Source organism: Notolabrus celidotus, chromosome 16 (assembly GCF_009762535.1).
Source record: "Notolabrus celidotus isolate fNotCel1 chromosome 16, fNotCel1.pri, whole genome shotgun sequence".
NCBI classification, from domain to species: domain Eukaryota; kingdom Metazoa; phylum Chordata; class Actinopteri; order Labriformes; family Labridae; genus Notolabrus; species Notolabrus celidotus.
The window spans coordinates 31219691-31243267 of NC_048287.1; the positions used below are offsets into that span (position 1 = coordinate 31219691).

The window sequence follows — 23577 nt, forward strand, 5'->3', positions numbered from 1 at the left end:
AGCCCCGAAAAACACTTAATCACTCCAAAACAACAGCTTCAACCTCCCACAAACCATTACGACACTTTAAAGAGCGACCAGTTTTTCCTCTCTGAGGCGAGGAGCCGACCACGAGCATCCAGCCAACGCGCACCACATCGTCATTAATGTGGTTTTTAATCATGCGAAGAGGTTTGATTACTAAATACTCAGTGAAATTAAAGAAGACGGGTCATAAGAGGATTATGTTTCATCTAATGTTTTAAATGTACTCCTCGTGAAAGCTGGATTTAAACTGAGCGCAGGGTTGAAGCAGATTTTGAGTTTTTGATGTGCATTGTTTTAAAAGTGTGAAAAAAAACAACAACTGTGGAGCCAAAGATCACATCAGATTACATCTATGTAGAGGCCCTGAGAGGGAACATCGTACATTCTAAGTTTCTGACTTTTAAAATGTGAAAATGGTGACAAAACAAGTTAAATGTTAAAAGAATGGTTGTAGAAATTTCCTCAGAGACTTTTTGAGTGCAATGAAAATGTGTAAAAACTTCATGTTATGTTATGTTGCGGGTCAAATTGACCCTTTTTAAAGGTGACATATCACGCTCTTTTTCATCAACATATATTGGTCTAAGAGGTCCCCAAAACATGTCTTTAAAGTTTATGCTCAAAAAAACACTTTGAAATCAGATTTTGGTCTGCCTGAAAACCCTCTTCTTCAGCCCTCCTCAGAACACTCTGTTTTCTCTCTGACCACGCCCCCTCAGGAAGTGGATGTGCCCTCGGCTCTCCAGCACGTTGATCTAATGTTTACATGTTGGCTGAATATACACGGCTGCTCACAGACCCACGTTACTTCAACCCTCTGAATCTGATCCAGAATCTGATCCTGACGGAGAGGCGCCTGCAGCAGGACCTTTCTGAACCATTGGTCACAGATTTAGTGTTTCTTGTTGTTTTATTTATCAGTATGTCGACGTGTGTCTTGGTACACAGCTACGAACATGTAGCTATGTGGCTATGCTAACTAGCGCTAGCACTTATCCATGATAAATAAAAATCATCCACTAGATCTTCAAATCTGCAGACGTGGGGAGTAAAACCGACCTTTGTGTTTATTAAGACAGCCTACAACTAGCATGCCTCCCTCCTAAGCTCCTTGTTAGCACACATGTGTGCAGGGAATGAAAAACGGAGGAGGGGTTGAGTTGTATTTTATACAGTCTATGGGCTGAACAAGCTCCGAGCTCTGACTTCCTGTTAAAGACCGGATATTGTTGTGACGTAACAAAAACACGGAAGTCTGAAACGGCTGGTTTCAGCACACATTTACAGAAAGGTGGAGAAATCAGAACAGGGGCAGAATGGATTCTTTTCATTCTCGGGGGGTTTGTAGACAGGGACACATATTTCAGGTAGAGAACCATTAAAAAGTCCATTTTGCATGATATGTCACCTTTAAAGTTAAAAACATAAAAACAATTTAAAGTATTATTACACTATGAAACTTCTTCTGCTTGTCTTAATAAGCGTAAACCACATATACAATGAAACTGGTTCATTTCACACATTTGCATTGCACATCTTTGAGAATTAAATTTGGAGACCCCCTCTAAAACGAGATGGACCATCTCAAGGGGTTAATCCCAATCAAATACATTCCTTTCAATTAAAGAACACAATTGCACTAAATATTGATTTAAATGGTTAGTAATGGAGTTAATAATGAGATTTAAGACTTTTGGATCATTCAATATGCTCCGGGTCAAGTTGACCCAGGAACATTATTGCTGTCCCTAAGGAACGAACATAACAGGAGGGTTAAAGTAGTAATGTAACAATAATTTACTCGTAGAGAAAACAGTCAGACAACTTTTGGAATAAACTTTTAAATTTTAAGAGAAAAGGTCAGAATCTGAAGAGAATAAACCACAGACTGTATAATATATTAACGTAGTATCCGTGACATCATCCATCTGTTTGAAGCCGATCGTCGTCGGGTGCCATATTGGAAATCCTGAACTCAACCTAGCTGCTGTCAAGTTAGTGTAACATAAAGAGGCGGGCCTTTAGCCTCCTTGCTAACAGCTACAGTCATGTCTTTTAATGACTCATTTGTTGGCCATAGACACCAAACTGTCTACGTTTGCAGTGGTGTTTTTGCTATTTTTGTTCCTGTCTGTGTCCGGAGGTCCTGCATGTATCCATGGTAACATTGTTTACATACGAGATCAGCTGTTAGCTGCCCGTAGCATGTCGATGCTAAACGACACTAGGCCCGATGTTCCCTGCGAGCTGAGGAGAAGGAGGCAAGGACGACGTGCTGGTATTGAGGTGCAAGCTAAGAAAAGGCGACATGGACCTGTCCTTCCACCCACCGTTATGGGGAATGTAAGATGTATCTACGATAAGGTGGACGAGCTAACACAGCACCAGAGTAGCATCATGCTAACAGAGCTAACACCGGACATGAACGCCACATTGGAAGGATTTCACCTGCTGTGGGCGGACAGGATACAGGAGAGCAAGACTGAACTAACTGGTGAAGAAGGCCAGCTCAGTCCTGGACCCTGTGGAGGTGGTGGCTGACAGGAGAATTATGGCCAAGCTGTCGTCTCTGATGAACATTTCTTTTTTAGATGTATATTCTAATAGATTAGATATATATTGACATAGAGTGGTCTAGACCTGCTCTGTTTGTAAAAGCATCTTGAGATAATGTTTGTTGTGATTTGGCGCTATACAAATAAAGATTGATTGATTGAGATTGATTGATACAGTGTTCCCGCCTGTCAACCAAGTCAGCCACGCCCTTATTTGGGCAAAACTCGTAAATTTAATGGCCAGTTATAAAAATATTCCCCCCATACAGTGTGTGCTGATGGAGAAATGAGCTCTTCAGACCAAAACTGTTTTTTGAACCAGGCTGTAAACATGTTTATCTCTCCTGTAAAGATCGTCTTCTTTGAATGGGTGTGTGTGTGGTTTGGGTTCTTCTGCAGCCAGCCTCTAGTGGACACTCATGGAACTGCAGTTTTTAATTCTTCCGTATTGGCTTCATATTTTATGACCGGAGGTTGAGGTTTGGAATAGACTCATATTTTATACATTTATGAGATAACAGTCGCCAATTTTCCAGAATAACATCTGTATTTGGGGCGCTGTGTGGCCTGGCGGATTCAGCGCGCCCCCTGTTTATGGAGGCTATAGTCCACTACGACCCTGTGCTGCAGGTCTTCCCTCACTCTCTACTCCCCACACTTCCTTTCTCTCTTCAGCTGTCTGATCAAACAAAATGCCCAAAGACACAACTTTAAAAAAATCTAAATGTATGAGGAGGAAGTTGTAATTAAAGACTCTGATGAATCTGTTTGTAAAATAACGTATGGGGGGATCTCAGCAGCCACAGAAGCTTCATTATAACAGACTCAGGTTCTTGTGGAACCATTTCAGATCCTGATACTAATGACAAAGTGGTGCTAATGTGCTACATGACAGATACAAAACAAAACACGTTCTTCGTTTCAGAGCTGAGGACTGGCTGCTCTTCTGATCTTCCCCTTCAAAATAAAAGCTGTGGACTAAATTTACGACTTTATTCTTGTAAATCAACGACTTTAAATCTCTGTTGTACGTTTTCCTCTTTGGCCTTCCATACATTTGATTTGCAATCACTCCTTCATTGTTCTCGAGGGTTTCTCCTCCTCTTTAAGACGATCATATGGAAATCTAATCGTCTCTATAGCGGCTCCTCAACATGTAATTAAAGTTTCCCCTCGCTCAGATCCAGGGTCAGGTTCTGTGGTTTGGTTTTGATAGACGGGGGGAGAGATCGGAGTTCTGTCACAATTCAAATGAACTTTTCCTGGCAGTAGAAGCAGCAGCAGCAGGAGGAGGAGAAGGCTGAGTGGTTCTTAAAGAGGCGGGAACGTCATTTCAGGTTTTCCAAAGAATCCAACGAGCACGATGCCAAGAGGAGAAAATCCATCTCACGTTCCCTGTTTGTGTTTCTCCTCTCTTCCTTTATCTCTCCATCTCTTTCTCTCTCTGTGTCTGTTTCTCCAACTTTGTTTCTCCGTGCTCTTCTCTTTCATTTCCTCCTCTTCTGTCCTGCACTCGGTCGGTATTTTTACAGGCTCTCAGGAAATCAGAGCGCTTTACATGCAAGGGACCGACACTGCATCCCTGAGCTGTTCCAATGTGGACGCATTTAAAGCTGAGATCAGCTGTTTCTGTGCTTTTTAGGTTCTGCTAGCTCAAAAGAATTACATAAAATAGGACAATTATTCCCAAGATGTCTGGATTAATGGACTGGTTCCAACATGGAGCAATAACAGATTGATTTTAGTGCTTTTATGATGCAGAGAAAATCAAACAAATTGTCTCTTTCATCCAGCAGGGTTCCCACTCTTTTCCAGAGATCATTTTCAAGGACATTTTCAGTGAAGATCAAGCTGGTATGACAGTCTAAATTGAGTTCCTAATTTAGTTCCTAAATAGTCTAATATGTTCCTCTCAGTAGAAGTCTACATTGAACGACGTGCAGTCTATGGCTATCCATGAAATCATCTCTTACATGCTTAAAAATGATGGCAAATTAATTATAGAATAATGCAACCGCAGATGTACAGCACTTCATTCGTGCAACCAAGTAACAATGATGGGCAACTCTCATCTCGGCTTTCTCTTTTCTCAAAAATTTGAAAATTAGCTAAGTAAAAAACAAAAGAGCCTGCAAGGGAATCTGGAATCTGCCTTACTGAAATAAATAAATTATAATAATAATCAGAGCATAAATTGACCTAAATAGATCTGAATGACAAAAATGGCCACAACTGTTGAATGAGGATGTGTTTTTTTAACATTGTCAGGTCGCACGCAGTCATGTTGGAAAAAAATTCCAGGACATTTTACTTTTTCTCCCATTTTCCAGGTGTTTTCCAGTACTGGTGTTTTCCAGTTTTTCCAGGACGCGTGGTGTTGTGGAAGTTTTTGCAATAGAGACTTCTGCCGGCCGACAAGGTTTTATTTTCTTTGCAAAGAAAAGGTCAGTCAACACCCGAGCGGTTGGAATGAAGAAAGACCTCGAACATGGGGAAAGCTTGAACATTTATACCTGAGAACCGCCCCCCAAGGTGTGTTTCACACCCTTTGTCTGTTGCAGGTATCTACATCAGGGCACAATTTAAAACACAATGGGACCTAGTGTCTTGATGAGGGGTCAAGAGATGGGGCGTCTCGGGCAGTTGACCACAAAGGAACCGATTTTACCATTACAGTGTGAACCCTGATCCAGGAAGTCTTTTTTTAATCGAACTAGGACACAAATGTAGGCCTTAATTCTGGTTGCCCAACAGCTTCAGGGCTTCAATACAAGTTTATTTACATTTTCAATTCATGTGACTTAATGTTTGATCTATAACACTGACATCAGACTTCCACCAGATCCGTGTCCGCCAACATCCACTGGTTGCATTTTCAGAACTGAGCACAGAGCAGGACCTCTGGACAGCTGGAGTCATGTGACCGAGGTTTCCCCGCTGTAATCACTGAATCAAGGATTCTCCTCCTCTCCTCGTAAGGGTTGCAAAGGGATGGAAAATTTCCAGATTTCAATGGGAAGTTAAGGTTGGGGAATTTTGGAAGTATTCCAAATTGGAATCTTTCCATGGGAATTGAGAGTAATTTAATGGAAAGTTATCATACCCAAGCATAAATATTTGCTGTTATAAGCAGACATCCATCCAAAATAGATATCATCTGTGCATCATGTGATGGAGGAATGCACAGTGCATGTAGGGGGCGTGGTCTGAATAGCCCTGCAGTCAGCTATATGCTATGTGCATGTGATTGAGGAATAGCAGAGATATTCAACTGTACTTGCATGAAATCTGGTTGTTTTAGTCAGGATTATGCTCAAATATATTTTCCCCAACTATATTTAAGTTCCCTATTAAGAGCCAACCTTCAATTTACTAAATTCCTGGTTTATTCCCATGGAAAGTTTCCAACTTTGAGAATTCCTTGAACTTTGCAACCCTACTCCTCATCCATGTTGTCTTTCTGGTCCTCTGAAAACCTCTGACCTGTTGACTCCAGGCCTGGCTCCGCTCATCATGACTTTGGTTTGTTGTTGTAGTTAAGTGAAATACGATCTGGTGATAACACAGAGTGTTTTATTCTGAAAATTAACCGGATGTTTTCATTTTGTTTTGGTGACAACCTGACTTCCTGTCCCGCTCCATCTGCTCTGTTGAGATTGATGCGTCGTGCTCCGGCATCCTGCAAGAATAGAAGTCTTGCGTATCTGATCCGGAGGACTCCGACCTGCCGGATCCAGTGGAAGTTAACACATTGACTAGAATAGAAACCTATCAGACCTTGTGCTGTGACGGATCAGAGACAGACTTGATAAGGATCTGGTGGAATTTGGACGTTATCCTGTTTGGGGTTGTAGGAGAGAGCGTCCTTTGTCGAACTCTAGGATTGTGTTGTCTTTAGCGCCCCCTGTGGACAAAATCTAAACTCCCATCTTTCTTGATTTTGTTCTTTACATGCTCTTATCTCTAATCTTGATTTGCAGGAGCTTTAAGCCAGAGAATATTTGTTTGAGGGATGCCAGATTACCCTGATACACATCTACATTTAAAGGTGCAGGGCTTCATGTTTTAAATGTCAGATATCAGCAGAAATCAGGAGAGAGAAAATAGTAGATTCTTTCGTGTCTCTCTCATCTAGAAATCTTGTCCTTCGTCTTCCCTCCATCTCTCTCTCTCTCCTGTAAATCCATTCCAGCTCAGCAGATGTTTCCCCTCTTCCTCCCTCTCTTTCCCTCATGATAGCTGCAGAGGGAGTTTCCTCTCTCTCTCTCTCTCTCTCTCTCTCTCTCTCTCTCTCTCTCTCTCTCTCTCTGGTTTGGTAATAACAGCCTCGAAAGCATCTCGACCACATCTGAGGTTCCTCTGGGTTCGATCCCGGGTCCTGTTTGTTTAGTCCTAAAGCCTCGATTCAAAGCTGGAACCCGTCAAGTCTTTTGTCGGCGGGAACAACGAGCTCTTGTTTCCACTCATAATAAGACTGGTTTTAGAACCATGAACCAGACTGGAACGACTGGTTCTAAAAGCAGACGGCTTGTTTTGGTGTTTTCTTGCGGTTCTGTGTGGTTCAGGGGGGCGGAGCCAAACAATGACTCTGACTCATCCTTTCGCCTCATCCTCTTTTTAAGTGGTACAATACTCCAAATGTGAGTCATCTCAGGCTCATTATGCTCTGCTGTCCTAACATCACACTGAGGTCACGTTGTTAGGACATCCTTCCTCCCTGAAAGAACCATTGCATTTCGTCTGTTTCATAACAGCACCTTAGCTTCTTTTAGCTCAAACTGGAGACAGTGAGTGCAGCACCAACCTGTCCTGAATTGACCTTTCAGTTTGAGACCTGTTGCATTATTTTCCAGGGTCCCCCTTTGGCTTAAAGCCACCTCAACCACTGACTTAAGCAGCTTCTGTATCGTCCAAGCCACAGCTTTTGGTACTAAAACATGTAGTACAAAAACCTGAAGTTCCTTGAGCGTCCACTTGGGGATGGCTCCAAAAGCAAAGGAATTTCCGTTAAAGTGTGTCCTAATAACCTCTTAAGTGGGATGTCTTAACTCCAGTTACTGTCTCTTTAAGAGCCACCCTTGCACCCTGCTCTCCCCGGCTTTCCTGAACCCATAGTGAGTTCCATTGACCTTTGACGCTGGAGCACGGATTGACGTCAGATCAGAGTCAAACTAGTTCCTGTTTGAAACAACTCAGGCAGTAGTTTAACCGTTAGCTTGTTTTGTTGTTAGCATTGTTAGCCAATTCCAGGCGATAACAACACGACTTCAGGCGCCCTCTAAATCTCCTTTCAGTTCGAGCGTTGCAAGCCTACTCTGATGTCCAGATCCTCGGCTCATCCTGCATCCACCACCACCACCAGAGTCTAGACTCCACTGTGGGGGGTATCCCATCCTTATCTTGGCCTCACTTCTTCTTCAAGTACATGAAGACAACAAGAGTGAGTCTAATCGCCAAAGATTGCACATTTCTCATATTTTCCAAACAATGAAGTCTCTCTTTATTGGAATAACTTCAAGGTCCAGACGTCCAATAGCTAAGCACGCTAATTCAGCCAGTCTTTTTCTTGGTCTTCTGGTGTAGCTGTAGCCTTCTGCTTCAATGTGCTGCCATTGTTTAGCATCTGAGAAGCAGTTTGAGAAGACAGGTGTCGCCGAACGTCATCCAAGAGCTGAGTATTTGCAGTCTTTGTACGCAGCTGTCTCTTTATATGCTTGAATTCTAGCTAGATTGTCGTACAGTAAAGGTCAACGGGTCCCAGGGTTGCCTTACTTTCCTTTTGTAGTTCTTTGCGTACAGCCAATGCCAGCTGAAACACAAATGGGACTACAAACAGAAATCAGAACACGTCAGATATCGTTTGATTACAAATTTTGATAACTGAGATCATCACAGTTCGACCAAATTTCATGGCAGTCCATCCAGTGATTGTTGTGCCATTTCACTTAAAAATAACCTCATGGTGGCGCTACAGGAAAGCAGTGGGGAACACCAAACTTGGAGTGATTATCCCTCTGGGGACCATGAATGGTTGTACCAAACTTCATGGGAATCCATCCAATGATTTTCATGCAATTTCACTTAAAAAAATACACATTTCAGCCTCATGGTGGCGCTACAGGAAAGCAATGGGAAACCCAAAACTGGAGATGATAATCCCTCTTGGAACCACGAATGGTTGTACCAAATTTCATGGGAATCCATCCGGTGAATTTCATGCAATTTCACTTAAAAAAACACATTTCAACCTCATGGTGGCGCTACAGGAAAGCAATGGGAAACACCAAACTTGGAGTGATTATCCCTCTGGGGACCATGAATGGTTGTACCAAATTTCATGGCAGTCCATCCATTGATTTTCATGCAATTTCCCTTAAAAAAACAAACATTTCAAACTCATGGTGGCGCTACAGGAAAGCAGTGGGGAACACCAAACTTGGAGTGATTATCCCTCTGGGGACCATTAATGGTTGTACCAAACTTCATGGCAGTCCATCCAATGATTTTCATGCAATTTCACTTAAAAAAAATACACATTTCAACCTCATGGTGGCGCTACAGGAAAGCAATGGGAAACCCAAAACTGGAGATGATAATCCCTCTTGGAACCACGAATGGTTGTACCAAATTTCATGGGAATCCATCCGGTGAATTTCATGCAATTTCACTTAAAAAAACACACATTTCAACCTCATGGTGGCGCTACAGGAAAGCAGTGGGGAACACCAAACTTGGAGTGATTATCCCTCTGGGGACCATGAATGGTTGTACCAAATTTCATGGCAGTCCATCCAATGATTTTCATGCAATTTCCCTTAAAAATACACACATTTCAAACTCATGGTGGCGCTACATGAAAGCAATGGGAAACACCAAACTGGGACTGATAATCCCTCTGGGGCCCATGAATGGTTGAACCAAATTTCGTTGAGTTATTTCAGTCTGGAGGATATTACTGGACCAACCAAACCGACTCTGTCACTCCTAAAATCAGCCACATCCTCGTTGAGCCGCTCAGATGAGTTTCTTCTTGTTCCTCAGATTTAAATCAGGATGGATTTAATATCTTGAAGTGTTAAAAATAAACTTGTAAATACTCTCTGGTTGGAAGAACTGTAACGAGAGCTCTCCAGCGAACATCTGTGGCATTCCTACCCCAACATTTCTTGTTCTTCGCAGGCCGACTTCTGTAACACTCATATATGAAGCAGTAAAGATAATTCTGGCTGTGTTATTTATTGGTCTGTCTATATCGGGCTGTGTTATTGTAAATACTTGTGTGATGCGTCACTCCCTTCTGCTGTTTTTAGTTGTGGTTAAATCGTGCCGCATTGTTTCTTGAGGATGTTTTACGTAACAAGCTCGTGGAAAGCTCCTCTTTTAAAGCCCTTGTTTAGTGTCTCTCTGGTCTTTGTTGTGTTGGGGCTTCAGTAATGTGAGTCACACGAACATTTGAGCAACGTGGGAACATATTTGAGCCGGCACGAGAGGTCTGGATGTGATTTGGAGAAGGCAGATGTGTGTGGAAGAGCTGGAGGTGTCCATGGAAATAAAAAGTTGAAGGTCTTTATTAGAGGAGAGAAAAAAAGATGTGTCCAGATGACACTCTTACTAACTTTTTCAATCCAATTATTGATATTAAAACCAAATCAGACAAACATTTAGGCTCTCTAGAGAAGATGAATGGTGACCACCAAGGCATGGTTATTCAAAAGCAACCTGATGAGATTAAAGATGCTGGATTGGATCAAATCTGGAGCATCAAACGAAGAAAAATGGACCTCTTAAGTCGGATTAGATCAGGTTATTCAATCTTGTTTACTATCTGGATTACATCTCTGGTTTATGTTCTAAACTTTTGAGTAGAATCAGGTAACTTTGGTCCAAAAAATCAGGATCAACGTCTGGATTAAAGGTGACATATCATGTTTTTTTCATCAACATATATTGGTCTAAGAGGTCCCCAAAACATGTCTTTAAAGTTTATGCTCAAAAAACACTTTGAAATCAGATTTTGGTCTGCCTGAAAAACACTCTTCTTCAGCCCTGCTCAGAACAGTCTGTTTTCTCTCTGACCACGCCCCCTCAGGAAGTGGGTGTGGCCTCGGCTCTCCGGCACGTTGATCTAATGTTTACATGTTGGCTGAATATACACGGCTGCTCACAGACCCGCGTTACTTCAACCCTCTGAATCTGATCCAGGATCTGATTCTGACGGAGAGGCGCCTGCAGCAGGACCTTTCTGAACCATTGGTCACAGATTTAGTGTTTCTTGTTGTTTTATTTGTCAGCATGTCGACGTGTGTCTTGGGACACAGCTACCAACATGTAGCTATGTGGCTATGCTAACTAGCGCTAGCACTTTTCCATGAAAACTAAAAATCATCCACTAGATCTTCAAATCTGCAGACGTGGGGAGTCAAACCGACCTTTGTGTTTATTAAGACAGCCTACAACTAGCATGCCTCCCTCCTAAGCTCCTTGTTAGCACACGTGTGTGCAGGGAATGAAAAACAGAGGAGGGGTTGAGTTGTATTTTATACAGTCTAATTGGCTGAACAAGCTCCGAGCTCTGACTTCCTGTTACAGACCGGATGGCGTTGTGACGTAAGAAAAACACTGAAAACTGAAACGGCTGGTTTCAGCACACATTTACAGAAAGGTGGAGAAATCAGAACAGGGGCAGAATGGATTCTTTTACTTTTCAGGGGGTTTGTAGACAGGGACACAGATTTCAGGTAGAGAACCATTAAAAAGTTGATTTTGCATGATATGTCACCTTTAAGGAACAAAAGTACAATCTAACAACCGCCCAATAACACTTGATTTAAAGCAGCTGTGAGGATCTTCCACGTTGTGTAGGTTTGGCGCCCCCTGTGGACACATTGTGTAGTACATGTAGAGGTAAACCAGAATTGGACACCTTTAAAAGTCTAAGTTTGGATCAAAGACTGTTTGGTATAATGGATGTTGTGGTTTTGGATCAAGGTGAAGCCAAGAGATTTACAGCTCCCCCTGCTGACGGGCTGCAGAATAGGTCATTATTCCTGGGGCACTTTGATGTTGTATCCCTGACATTGGACTTCAACCAGATCCATGTCCGGTCCGTCAACACCCACCAGTTGTGTTTTCAGACTTCAGCACGGAGCAGGACCGCCGGACAGCTGGAGTCATGTGACCGAGGTTTTCCCCTTCTGTAATCACTGAATCAAGGATTCTCCTCCTCCTCCTCTCCTCATCCATGTTGTCTTTCTGGTCCTCTGAAAACCTCTGACCTGTTGACTCCAGGCCTGGCTCCGCTCATCATGACTTTGGTTTGTTGTTGTAGTTAAGTGAAATACGATCTGGTGATAACACAGAGTGTTTTATTCTGAAAATTAACCGGATGTTTTCATTTTGTTTTGGTGAAACCTGACTTCCTGTCCCGCTCCATCTGCTCTGTTGAGATTGATGCGTCGTGCTCCGGCATCCGGCAAGAAGAAGAAAGTCTTGCCGGATCAGAGACGCAGCCGGAACACAATGGAGCGGATCCAGTGGAAGTTAACACATTGACTCTGATAATCAGATAATAAGAGCTGAGAGTTTTTCATAACTTACCAAATACATCAGCTGGACGGAGTGGAGCATGATGGGACATCGCAGGGAGAGGAGGAGCAGATTATTGGGAAAGGAAAGACATGATGTTAACTTTGAAACTCTCACACAGTCTTCATCACGTTAGATCACTTCACCATCATCCCATGAAAACCACAAACCCTTCAATTAGAACTGACTCAAACATTCAGAGAGAGTAATTACACATGCTGAAGCCTCTCTGAAGGACTTCTTTATGATGATGTTATGTAATCAAGCGATGGTTCGTACTGTAGGCGTTAAGTTTCAAACCTTTCTTTGCTTTCTTCTGCAGCTTCAGAGTGTCAGAGGATCTCTTCTTGATCTCCTGACGGGCCTTCTTGTACTCTGCAGGGAAAGACACACTCAGGTGAGATCCACAGAAACAGATTCATGCCGTGTCGTCAGCTCTCTCTGTATTCATGCTCTCTCTCTCTCTCTCTCTCTCTCTCTCTCTCTCTCTCTGTATTCATGCTCTCTCTCTCTCTCTCTCTCTCTCTCTCTCTCTGTGTGTGTGTGTGTGTGTGTCAGTGAGTGTTTCATGTGTTTGTGAACCTTTGGCGTGGTCTTTGTCAAGAGTGTTGGCGACTCTCTTCCACTCCTCCATCTGCTCCTGGAGAGGGTTGATCAGACAGTCCAGAAACACCCTGCAAACACACACACACACACACACACACACACACACACACACACACACACACACACACACACACACGGTTAAAGCTGTGCGACCACTGAATCGAAAAGAAAGACCCCGAAACAAGGCGAGAAATAAAGCTGCTCTTTGAATGGAACAAAATAATTCAAGATACAAGAAGATCTTTTACCAAAATATTAAAATCATATTATGACGTCTCTGATTGGAATGAGTAAAAATATCTGCCAAACAGAAATTAGTCTCCATAATTATCCTGAAATAAGACATAAAATATTTTTCAAAAATGCTTCAGAAGAATTTTGTGTCTTGCATTTGCATTCAAAGCTCCATTTTCTTCCTTTAAAACCTCCACATAAGACTCATACCTGCCCTGTCAGATGAACGTGGTTTATATTGAGTTTTAACATTTTTAAAATCAAACTGAAGAGCTGCCTTTTTAGCCTTCCTTTAGTCTGATTCTATCTTAACCAATTTTACTCTCTTTCAAAATAAAACACTCTCATTTTAATTATTTTAGATACACATTTATATTTCATTTATTCACCTCATTTTTATTTATCAATTTATTGTGAATTAATTTTTTTTTTTTTATTAATTTGATTTTATTTAATTCCAGTTATTTTTATGAATTACCTCTCAGGATTGTAATATTTTACTCTATTTAATCTTTCATTTTTTTGTTATCTATTATCTTGTTCATTTATTTAAATTTAGTGAGTTTTGGGGTGGCAGTAGCTCAGTCCATAGGGACTTGGCTTGGGAACCGAAGGGTCCCCGGTTCGAGTCCCAGTATGGACGAAGTTTGGCAAGTGGACTTGTGGCTGGAAAGGTGCTGGTTCACTTGCCGAGGTGCCCTTGAGCAAGGCACCGAACCCCCAACTGCTCTGGGTGCGCTGGTTGATGGCAGCATCCTCACTCTGACATCTCTCCCTAAGCATGTTCACTGCATGTGTGTGCATGATTGTATGTATATACCAAAAAAAAACCTGTATGTGTAGCATGACCAAAATAGCATGGGTGAAAAAATTGAATTTCCCCCCTGGGGATTAATAAAGTACGTTTCTTCTTCTTTCTTAAATTCTGATTCATTTTACCTCCGGTGTTTTATTGTATGTTTAATTTATTCTACTTCTATTTTTTTGTTTTTATAAATTACCTCTCAAGATTTGAATATATGAAGAGTTAATTTGCAAAAACAACTTTTAAAAATAATTAAAATTGATTTTTTTTTCTATTACTAGCTTTAGGTATTATCAATCAATTGAAGTTGGTGGCTTTGACTAAGTCAAAATGACATTCCTAATCAGAGGTATCTTAAAAATGTAACTTTATTAAAAATCTTAAAAAAAAATTTAAAATGTATAAAAACGGAGATATGTGTTTTTGCAAATTAACTCCTCATATAGATTTCTTTACTTTGCTGTATTTCATCTTTTATTATTCTATATCTTATTAACTTATTTCAATTTGGTGAGGATAATTTCCAACTTTTTTTTTACCTTCAGTGTTTTTTTGTATTTTTAATTTATTCTACTTTATTACTACAATTCTTATTTCTATGCACAGCACTTTGTGTTACAATATCGTGGAATTAAAAGTGATTTACAAACAAAGTCTGATCCATAATGACTTCGAATACACTCCGTAAATTCCAAGCTAAGACACGTTAGCAAAATACATATGTTGATGCTAACATACAAGTATGAGTCGAACATTTGAGATATTTAAATTTATGTCACAGCCTAATCTCATCCACTGACTCGCTGATTTTTTGGGTATTTTTGAAAAGATACGAAGAGTTCATTTGCAGAAACAGACCTCAGTTTTTATACATTTTCAAAAAACATATTTCCTTTTAATATACATTTTTAATAAAGTTACATTTTTAAGATGCCGCTAATTAGTAATGCCATTTTAACTTAGTAAAAGCCACCAACTTCAATTGATTGATAATACCTAAAGCTAGTAATAGAAAAAATTTGTTTTTTGAAACATTTTTTAAAAAATTATAAGTGGGTGGAACTCTTCATATAATCTGTGAAGCCATTATGAGAACCTGCATTCTCCCTGATGACCAGCAGGGGGGCAGAGGTTGCGAATAAGCCAGCTTGTTCAGGATAAAAAGTTTTTTTTTGTCGTCCAAATATGGGGTGCGTCTCAAAGCTCTAAACGTCCATCCTCGCGTCTCTTCCTCACGTCTCTTCCTCGCGTCTTAGTCCCGCCCACCAGAGATGCGAGGAAATGAAACCAGAGGAGAGAGGAGATTTGTATTTAGAGAAATGAGACGTCCTCTCCTCCGGAGCGTCACGTGAAGCGACGTCGGTTTGTGATGACGGCTTTAACAGCTGTTTGTGTCTGCACACATGTTCACTGTGATAACTCTGATCAATATAAACAGTAACAGAGCTCTGTCTCTGTGTTTACATGTTTAACACACACCTGCACATGAAGAGAATCAGCTCTCTGTTTATTCTGTCCTAAAGCATCACGGATCCATTCATCAGTAAAATGCCTCATTATTAAATTATTTATTACTTTAAGGGAAAATAGAAACCATGAAACTCTTTTCAAACCCTGTGTTCATTAATGATCAGCCTCATATGAAACTTTATTAACCTGACAGGAAATATAAGAAGTGTTTTTACTAACAGACAAACTTTACTGTCAGACTTCTCTTCATGAAGAAAACCAGAACAAACAGGGAAACTAACAGGAGGAATAACTGATCATTGATATATATTCTATCTATGATGTTAGACTCTATTACTCTATTTCATTAGACAGTGAATCTGACAACAACAATCAGATATAACATAATCCATCCTCTGTTATATTGAATTTATGATTTTGCGATCAGTATTTTGTTTTTAAAATTCATATCAAACACTTTTCAATCTCAGCTCATCACACACAGACTGTTTAGAAACCAACATGTGTTTATGATCTGTTTCAGGGCACCCTTAATGACTGTTTTAAGGTCTGTTTCAGGGCACCCTTAATGACTGTTTTAAGGTCTGTTTCAGGGCACCCTTAATGACTGTTTTAAGGTCCTTCTTTTCTCTGTTATTAAACTCAGCTGATGTTAAGTTTCGGTTAAGTCCGAGCCGCTGCAGCGTCCAATCGGTGAGTGATATTCGATAAGGGGGCGTGTCTGTCAGAGAAAAGACTTCCGCAAAGTCTGCTCTCGTGTTTCCTCGATTATCCCTCCTCGGATCAGTCTCCTCTCTCCTCTCTCCTCCAGCAGCGTTTAGAGCTTTGGGACGCAAGTTAAAATGGCGCGTCAGTAACTACTTCCGGTTCGAGCGAGGAGCGAGGAGACTGCAGTTTAGAGCTTTGAGATGCACCCATGGTCCATGTCGACCTGCCCCCCATCCAGGACTTGTACAGGTCCCGGGCCAGGAAACGCGCAGGTAGCATCACCGCTGACCCCTCACACCCTGGACACAAATTCTTCAAACTCCTCCCCTCCGGCAGGCGCTACAGATCACTGAGCGCCAAAACAACCCGCCATAAGAACAGCTTCTTCCCCCAGGCTGTCACTCTGATGAACACTAAACCATAACAGTGTCATACCTGTCAGATAAATACTCTCTGTAAATACACAATGCAACAATTCTCCAAAAGCAGAATTCCATATTTCTATTTTTTGTATTATTTAACTTCTATGAAACTAGGTTTCCTGTACAGGAATAAATCCTGTTTCTCCCTCAGAGCGAGGAAACTTTTAGTGTCTGCAACATTCTTGCCTCTTATTGTTTATGGTGATGTCTTGTACTTGGGAGCCTCGGCTAAATGTTTGTTGTCTTTAAATAGTGTGTATCACTGCGCGCTGAGGTTTGTCACGGGTTGCAAACGCCTCACTCACCACTGTGAGCTTTATGTCAGATCCGACTGGCCATCCCTGAGTGTGCGCAGGCAAACACATTGGCTTCATCTAATTTACAAATGTCTACTTGGCTTGGTCCCAATGTATTTATGTGTTTATCTTCAGATATCAGGAAGTCACTATGCCTTGCGCTCCTGCGACACCTTGCGGATGTGTGTTCCCCGTGTTCGGACAGAGTTCGGTAAGAGAGCGTTCAGTTTTGCTGCTCCTACTGCTTGGAATAAACTCCAGAAGGACTTGAATCTGTCGGATCTCATCTCTCTGGACACCTTTAAAGGCTGATTTATACTTCTGCGTCTCCCCTACGCAGCAGGGGCTGACGCGGACATGAGCCCCTCATACTTGTGCGTCGGTGTGTCCGTGTCGCGCAGCAATTCTCCGCCGAAACGCCTGAGGGCAGTGCCGTCTCTCTGATAGCCGGTCGCCTGCTTCCGGCCCCGCTACGATCCCTGTTTACTTTTCCACAGAGATTCAGAGCGTGTTAAGTTAATCTACAGCTGATACATGTTGCTGTTTATCATACAGACATGATTACATGAAGAATAGAGAGGAGGAGATGAAATACACGGCCGATGTGTGGCCGATGTCCGGGACCCCGGAAGTGCTGTGAATGCGGGAAAGACAAAGCCGTCGAGCGGACCAATCACAGAGCTTGCGGTCCGCGTCGGCTCTACGCGTAGTTACAATTTGGAGGAGGTGCACGTCAGCTACGTGCGTAGGCCTCTGCGTAGGTATGGGAGCTACGCGGACCTACGGCGTAGGTTACGCCGTCGATTCGACGCAGAAGTATAAATCAGCCTTAAGTCTATCTTAAATGAAAGACAGACCCCAGAACAGTGCCTGTGTTTTTAAAATGCTGTTTTACATTCACAATCTGCACTTTACTTGAAAATAAGTTGCACTTTTTAAATTATTATTGTTTGCTTCTACATACTGTCTGCATATATGTTCCATGTTGTTGAGTTGTGCCATTTATTCTGACGTGTGCTGCTGACCTCTTGGCCAGGTCGCCCTTGAAAATGAGGTCTTGACCTCAATGGGACTTATCTGGTTAAATAAAAAATAAAAAAATAAAAATATTTTTATAATGTAAAAACTACCTCTGCAACTCACCACTGCACTTTATCATATTATTTTAGCCTGTACATATTAGTCAAGCCTATTTGTTGTTTCTTTGTATTTATAGCTAAGGTTATTGTTATTATATTTTTATTTTATTTTTTATTGTAGGTCTTATTCTTATTCCTATTCTGCCTTGTACAAAGAGAGCACAGTTTACTAAAGTCAAATTCCTTGTGTGTTCAAGCATACTTGGCGAATAAAGCTGATTCTGATTCTGATTCTGATTCTTCCTGGCTCCAAAAACAAAATCTTGAAGACTTAGATGCCAAACTGGAAGCTTTAAAACGGACGTAAACAAAATAAAAGGCGACGTTAATGTAGCGACAGATTGACGTCGTGCATCAGGATGAAGGGAACGCCAAAATGGAGGGATGATGCATTCTGTTCAGCCTGAGACCTCAGAAGAAGAAAATGTCCGTGCAGAAGGTTTCTCTGTGTGTTTAAGAAACTGATGTGTGTGTGTGTGTGTGTGTGTGTGTGTGTGTTGATGCATCATATAGCCAAGGTTACTCCGGCGTGTGCCTTCTTTGCATCGCCCATATTTCCTCTGCATCTCTGTTTACTGACTCAGCTGGAGGCCTCATCGCCTCGTTTCAGCCCGAGTGACTCTCTCCCTCCTCACTGGGAGAGTTAATGGACTCATGCAGGGAGGAGAGAGAGAAGATGAAGATGAAGAGGAGGAGGAGGAGGAAGAAGAAGAAGAAGAAGGATTGGGGTGCTTTCAGGCTCTTTGAAAAGGCAGACGAGGAGGATGAAAGGATGCAGGACGGAGAGCACAAAGGAGGACGTTCAGGTTAAAATCCTGAGATTTAAAAAACAATCAGCGGAGAACGATTCAGTGAAATTAATCTGATGAAAAATGAAATGGACTCAGATTATTTTTAGCCGTAACGATGTGGTTAATCAGATTAAAGAGTGATGGAGGATGGAGAGCTGAAGCAGGAGGAAGAGGAGGAGGAGGAGGAGGAGGAGGAGGAGGCGGAGCAGGTTTCCATGGAGAGCGGGGAGGAGATGCTACACCTGTTCGACACACACACACACACAGATCCACTCACATGGAGAACTGGCGGAGCTTGGCCTCGATGCTGCGGTGCCTCATGCACATCCTGGTGAGGGCTGAGCCGATGTCTCTGGTGCCTCCTGAAAACAGAGAGAGAAAGAGAGAGAGAAAGAGAGAGAGGACAATCTGTCAGTGAAATGGTTAAACTGAGACACGAAGAACTGAACAAATATGGACGAAGCAGCACAAATAAAAGCTCATTTCAGGTCCTGTTGTTCGGTTTGAAATGCACGAATATCCTTTCACTTAGAGGAGGGAAAAACGAAAGAGAAAAAACAACAATCAGCAGAACGTAGAAGCTTTGAAACAACCTAATCAAGATCAAAACAGGTCGCTCATATCAGACACACGTTTCATTTTGCAAATACAGTTTCACAGTCTCCTGTCTGAAGGTCACAAACTGAATGCATGACACTTCAGATCACCTCTAGGAGAATCACTTCAATCTCAAAGCTGCAGCTGCAGTTATAAATGCATCTCTTTTGTTGCACATGTAGTGCAAGTTCTGCAGATAAAGAAGTAACCACACCATCAAAACAAACACAGCAGGTTAGATTAAAAAATGCAAAATGAAGGAGAGAAATCCCTGAAAGAACAAAAGTAAACACATGAACAGTCTCTGTAAATTTACTCAAGACCTTCAAGCAAATGTTTTGTAACTTTGTGCATGCTCGGGCGTCATCAGCCTTCATTAAACGTGCAGAAGAAGAGTGTCTTCACCATTTAAAGAGATATCAATCTTTATTTATAAAGCGCCAAATCACAACAAACGTTCTCCTCACACTCTGTCCAAACAGAGCAGGTCTAGACCGTACTCTATGTTCTACTATCAACAAAGACTCAACATCAAGACCGGATCAGATCCAGTCCTATCTTACAGACAGGACTCAGTCTGATCTCATCTTAATCCACCATGAGCAGAGCACTTTGCAGCATTTAGCAAGTTACAGTGGCAAGGACAAACTTCCTTTAACAGGCAGAAACCTCCAGCAGGACCAGACTCATGTTAGACACACATCTGCTGAGACCGTGTTGGAGAGAGGGATAGAGGGAGATGAAGAGAGAGAGAGAGAGAGAGAGAGAGAGAGAGAGAGATGATAGTGGGGAGACGGATAGTAGTAGTTGTAGCAGCTGGAGTCTGGGGCACGTCCACAGCAGCAGAGATCCAGAGGAACCTACGAGACAAGGGAGCTCAGGGACTCCAGGAAGGTCTAAGAAAAGAGAGAAGAGAGGGAGACCAGAAGAAAGAAAAAGAGGAGAAGAAATGGTGAAAGAATGACAGAAGGAAAGGACGGGATGAGAAAAGGAGACATAAAGGATGAAGAAACATGGAAAGAAAAAAGAAGAATGGAATGAAAGGAAAAGGGAAAGAATGAAAGAGCAAAAGAAAGAAAGAAGGAAAGAAAAAAAACAAAGGAAAGAAATAAAGAAAGAAAGAAAGAAAGGATGAATAACAGACCCCAAAAAAGGAATCTACGGCAGAGATCCAGAGGAACCTACGGGACAAGGGAGCTCAGGGACTCCAGAAAGGTCTATGGTTAGTAACTAATGGGACAAGGAGGATCCCAGTGTGTCAGTCTAAGCCTCTAGCAGCATAACTAAGAGCTGTTCTAAGCGTGATCCAGCTCTAACTATAAGCTTTATCAAAAAGGAAAGTTTGAAGCCTACTCTTAAAAGTAGAGAGGGTGTCTGCAGCGGTAAGGTCAAACTTCCTTTAACAGGCAGAAACCTCCAGCAGGACCAGACTCATGTTAGACACACATCTGCTGAGACCGTGTTGGAGAGAGGGATAGAGGGAGATGAAGAGAGAGAGAGAGATGATAGTGGGGAGACGGATAGTAGTAGTTGAAGCCACGCCGAAGTTTTTTAAAAACTGCAGTTCCTTAAGTGTCCACTAGAGGCTGGCCCCAAAATCAAGGCATCCCCATTAACACTCATGTTAAATCGTCCATCTTTACAGCAGAATTAAACATGTTTACAGCCGGGTACAGAAACAGTTCTGGTCTTAATTGCTCACTTACTTATGCATACACACTCCACAGGGGGTGAAGTTGTTTATGACTCATTATTTTTGTTGATATTGAGACTAAAAGTGATGCTACATTTACATAACTTGGGGCGTGGCCAAGTCCACCTCTCTGTCTCATGTTTTATGCAGAATATTATGCACAACAGTCATGCAGAAGCAGCTGTTAGCGAGGAAATTCTTCCAACAGAAGAATATGTAGAAAGGTGTTAAACCTTTAAAGGAAACTATTCCACCTCTGCAGAGACTCACAGCGTGTCCTCAGCTCAAACACCCGGCATGCTGAAGGCTAGAACTTTCCACCAAAACCAGAGTTTACAGCATTAAAGTCAGAGGTCAGAGGTCAGAGGTCGAGCTCCATAACTGTCACAGACTCTGAATGTGTCCCTTGCTCAAGGACACTACAGCAGGGTGGAGACGAGCCCGCTTCAGAGTCGCTGCAGCAGAAGCTCCACAGGCACCCGAGAGGGGCCAGATGGTCGTCCTCTCTCTCTTCCCCCACACAGAGCACTCCCTCCTGGGGGAGAGTTCAGCAGACCTCAGCCTGTCAGCCTGGAGGTCCAACAACACCTCCGACACACCCGCCGCGTGTTTGTTGATCGCCACGATGAAGGGATGAACTTTGAACCCAAACTTTCTTCACACTCCTCCGACGGCTCCTCGTCGTCGTCGTGTTCGGGGAGTGTGTAAGTCAAAGGCCCGGTATACATGCATGTCTTAGTGTGTTAGTGTGTGTGTGTGTGTGTGTGTGTGTAGGGTGGGGTACTGCAATGCACCACTGACACCTCAGTCTCTCCTCTGCTCCTCTCATCTCCTCCTCTCCTCACCCCATCCCTCCTTCTCTCTCTCCTCTGGTCTCTCCGGCCTCTGCAGACCGTCTCCCTCTCTCTCTCTTTATGACTGTAATTTAAAAGTGATTTAATATGATAATAACACGCGTGTGACTGTGATGGATTATTCTGAGACAACTTGATGAAGGAGTCAGATCCAGCTGCTGAGATTTTACATGTTTTGCAGCATCGAGAGAACGGAAAGTTTAAAGTTTGCAGGACGAGGAAACTGACTTCACTTTGAGGACACGATCATTTCAAATCAATGTAAAGTAAAGTTTCTCTTCTGAAAGATATAAAAATATATATTAAAAATAAACGCTGTGATCCTGACACTCGTCATCCGTCATGAACCCGTCCTTTAAAGGTGACATATCATGCATAATGGACTTTTTAATGGTTCTCTACCTGAAATATGTGTCCCTGTCTACAAACCCCCTGAAAAGTACAAGAATCCATTCTGCCCCTGTTCTGATTTCTCCACCTTTCTGTAAATGTGTGCTGAAACCAGCCGTTTCAGTTTGCAGTGTTTTTCATACGTCACAACGCCATCCGGTCTGTAACAGGAAGTCAGAGCTCGGAGCTTGTTCAGCCCATAGAATGTATAAAATACAACTCAACCCCTCCTCTGTTTTTCATTCCCTGCACACATGTGTGCTAACAAGGAGCTTAGGAGGGAGGCATGCTAGTTGTAGGCTGTCTTAATAAACACAAAGGTCGGTTTGACTCCCCACGTCTGCAGATTTGAAGATCTAGTGGATGATTTTTAGTTTATCATGGAAAAGTGCTAGCGCTAGTTAGCATAGCCACATAGCTACATGTTGGTAGCTGTGTACCAAGACACACGTCGACATGCTGACAAATAAAACAACAAGAAACACTAAATCTGTGACCAATGGTTCAGAAAGGTCCTGCTACAGGCGCCTCTCCGTCAGGATCAGATTCTGGATCAGATTCAGAGGGTTGAAGTAACGCGGGTCTGTGAGCAGCCGTGTATATTCAGCCAACATGTAAACATTAGATCAACGTGCTGGAGAGCCGAGGGCACATCCACTTCCTGAGGGGGCGTGGTCAGAGAGCTCATTCTCATTTAAAGGCACAGACACAGAAAACAGCCTGTTCTGAGCAGGGCTGAAAAAGAGGGGTTTACAGGCAGACCAGAATCTGATTTCAAAGTGTTTTTATGAGCAATAAACTTTAAAGACATGTTTTGGGGACCTCTTAGACCAATATATGTTGATGAAAAAAGCGGAATATGTCACCTTTAACACTTTAACTTCTCTTCCCTCTGCTCCTCCTTCACACCCTCTCTCTCTCTCTCTCTCTCTCTCTCTCTCTCTCTCTCTCTCCTCCCTCTTCACACTTCATCCTCTTCTCTCCTTCCACCGTGTGTAACACTGCCGCTCCTCCTCCTCTTCCTCACCTCTTCTCACCTCCAGACGAGGTGTTACCTCCTCTTCTCACCTCTTCCCCTCCACCTCGGAGCACCAAGCTGTTATTCTTCTGTATCAGCGCGATAAATATACTGTGAATGTATCAGCTCTTCTCCTTTAATGGAAGATTGTTCTGCAGAAACATGACACGAGTTTGAAGCAGACTTCCAAAAGAAGCTTGATTTCGAATGTTTCTTGGAGTCTAAATGCTCCAGAGCTGCTCCCTGGCTCTGTTTCTACACCATGCGTCTTCATCGTGACTCCTCAGTAGGAAACGATTCCTCCAGACATGCATGTTTTATCATTTTGGCCCCAGTTTTTCCATAAAGCCGGTTTCCCCCGGCCTCTCCACCCCACACTGTCACCAC

The 23577-nt window shown here is 42.4% G+C and overlaps 1 protein-coding gene across 1 annotated transcript in view; it reads right to left on the reverse strand.

Annotated features, from left to right (window-relative positions):
* LOC117828348 (protein MTSS 1-like) overlaps positions 1-21656 on the reverse strand; it is a 34944-nt gene extending 13288 nt beyond the window's left edge. The window contains exons 1-5 of the mRNA XM_034705387.1: positions 21581-21656; positions 18916-19000; positions 12750-12841; positions 12468-12542; positions 12180-12191 (exon numbers count right to left, since the gene is read on the reverse strand). Coding sequence (XP_034561278.1) covers positions 12180-12191; positions 12468-12542; positions 12750-12841; positions 18916-19000; positions 21581-21656 — 340 coding nt within the window. The remainder of the gene's footprint in view (positions 1-12179; positions 12192-12467; positions 12543-12749; positions 12842-18915; positions 19001-21580) is intronic.
* Between the last annotated feature and the right edge of the window lie 1921 nt (positions 21657-23577).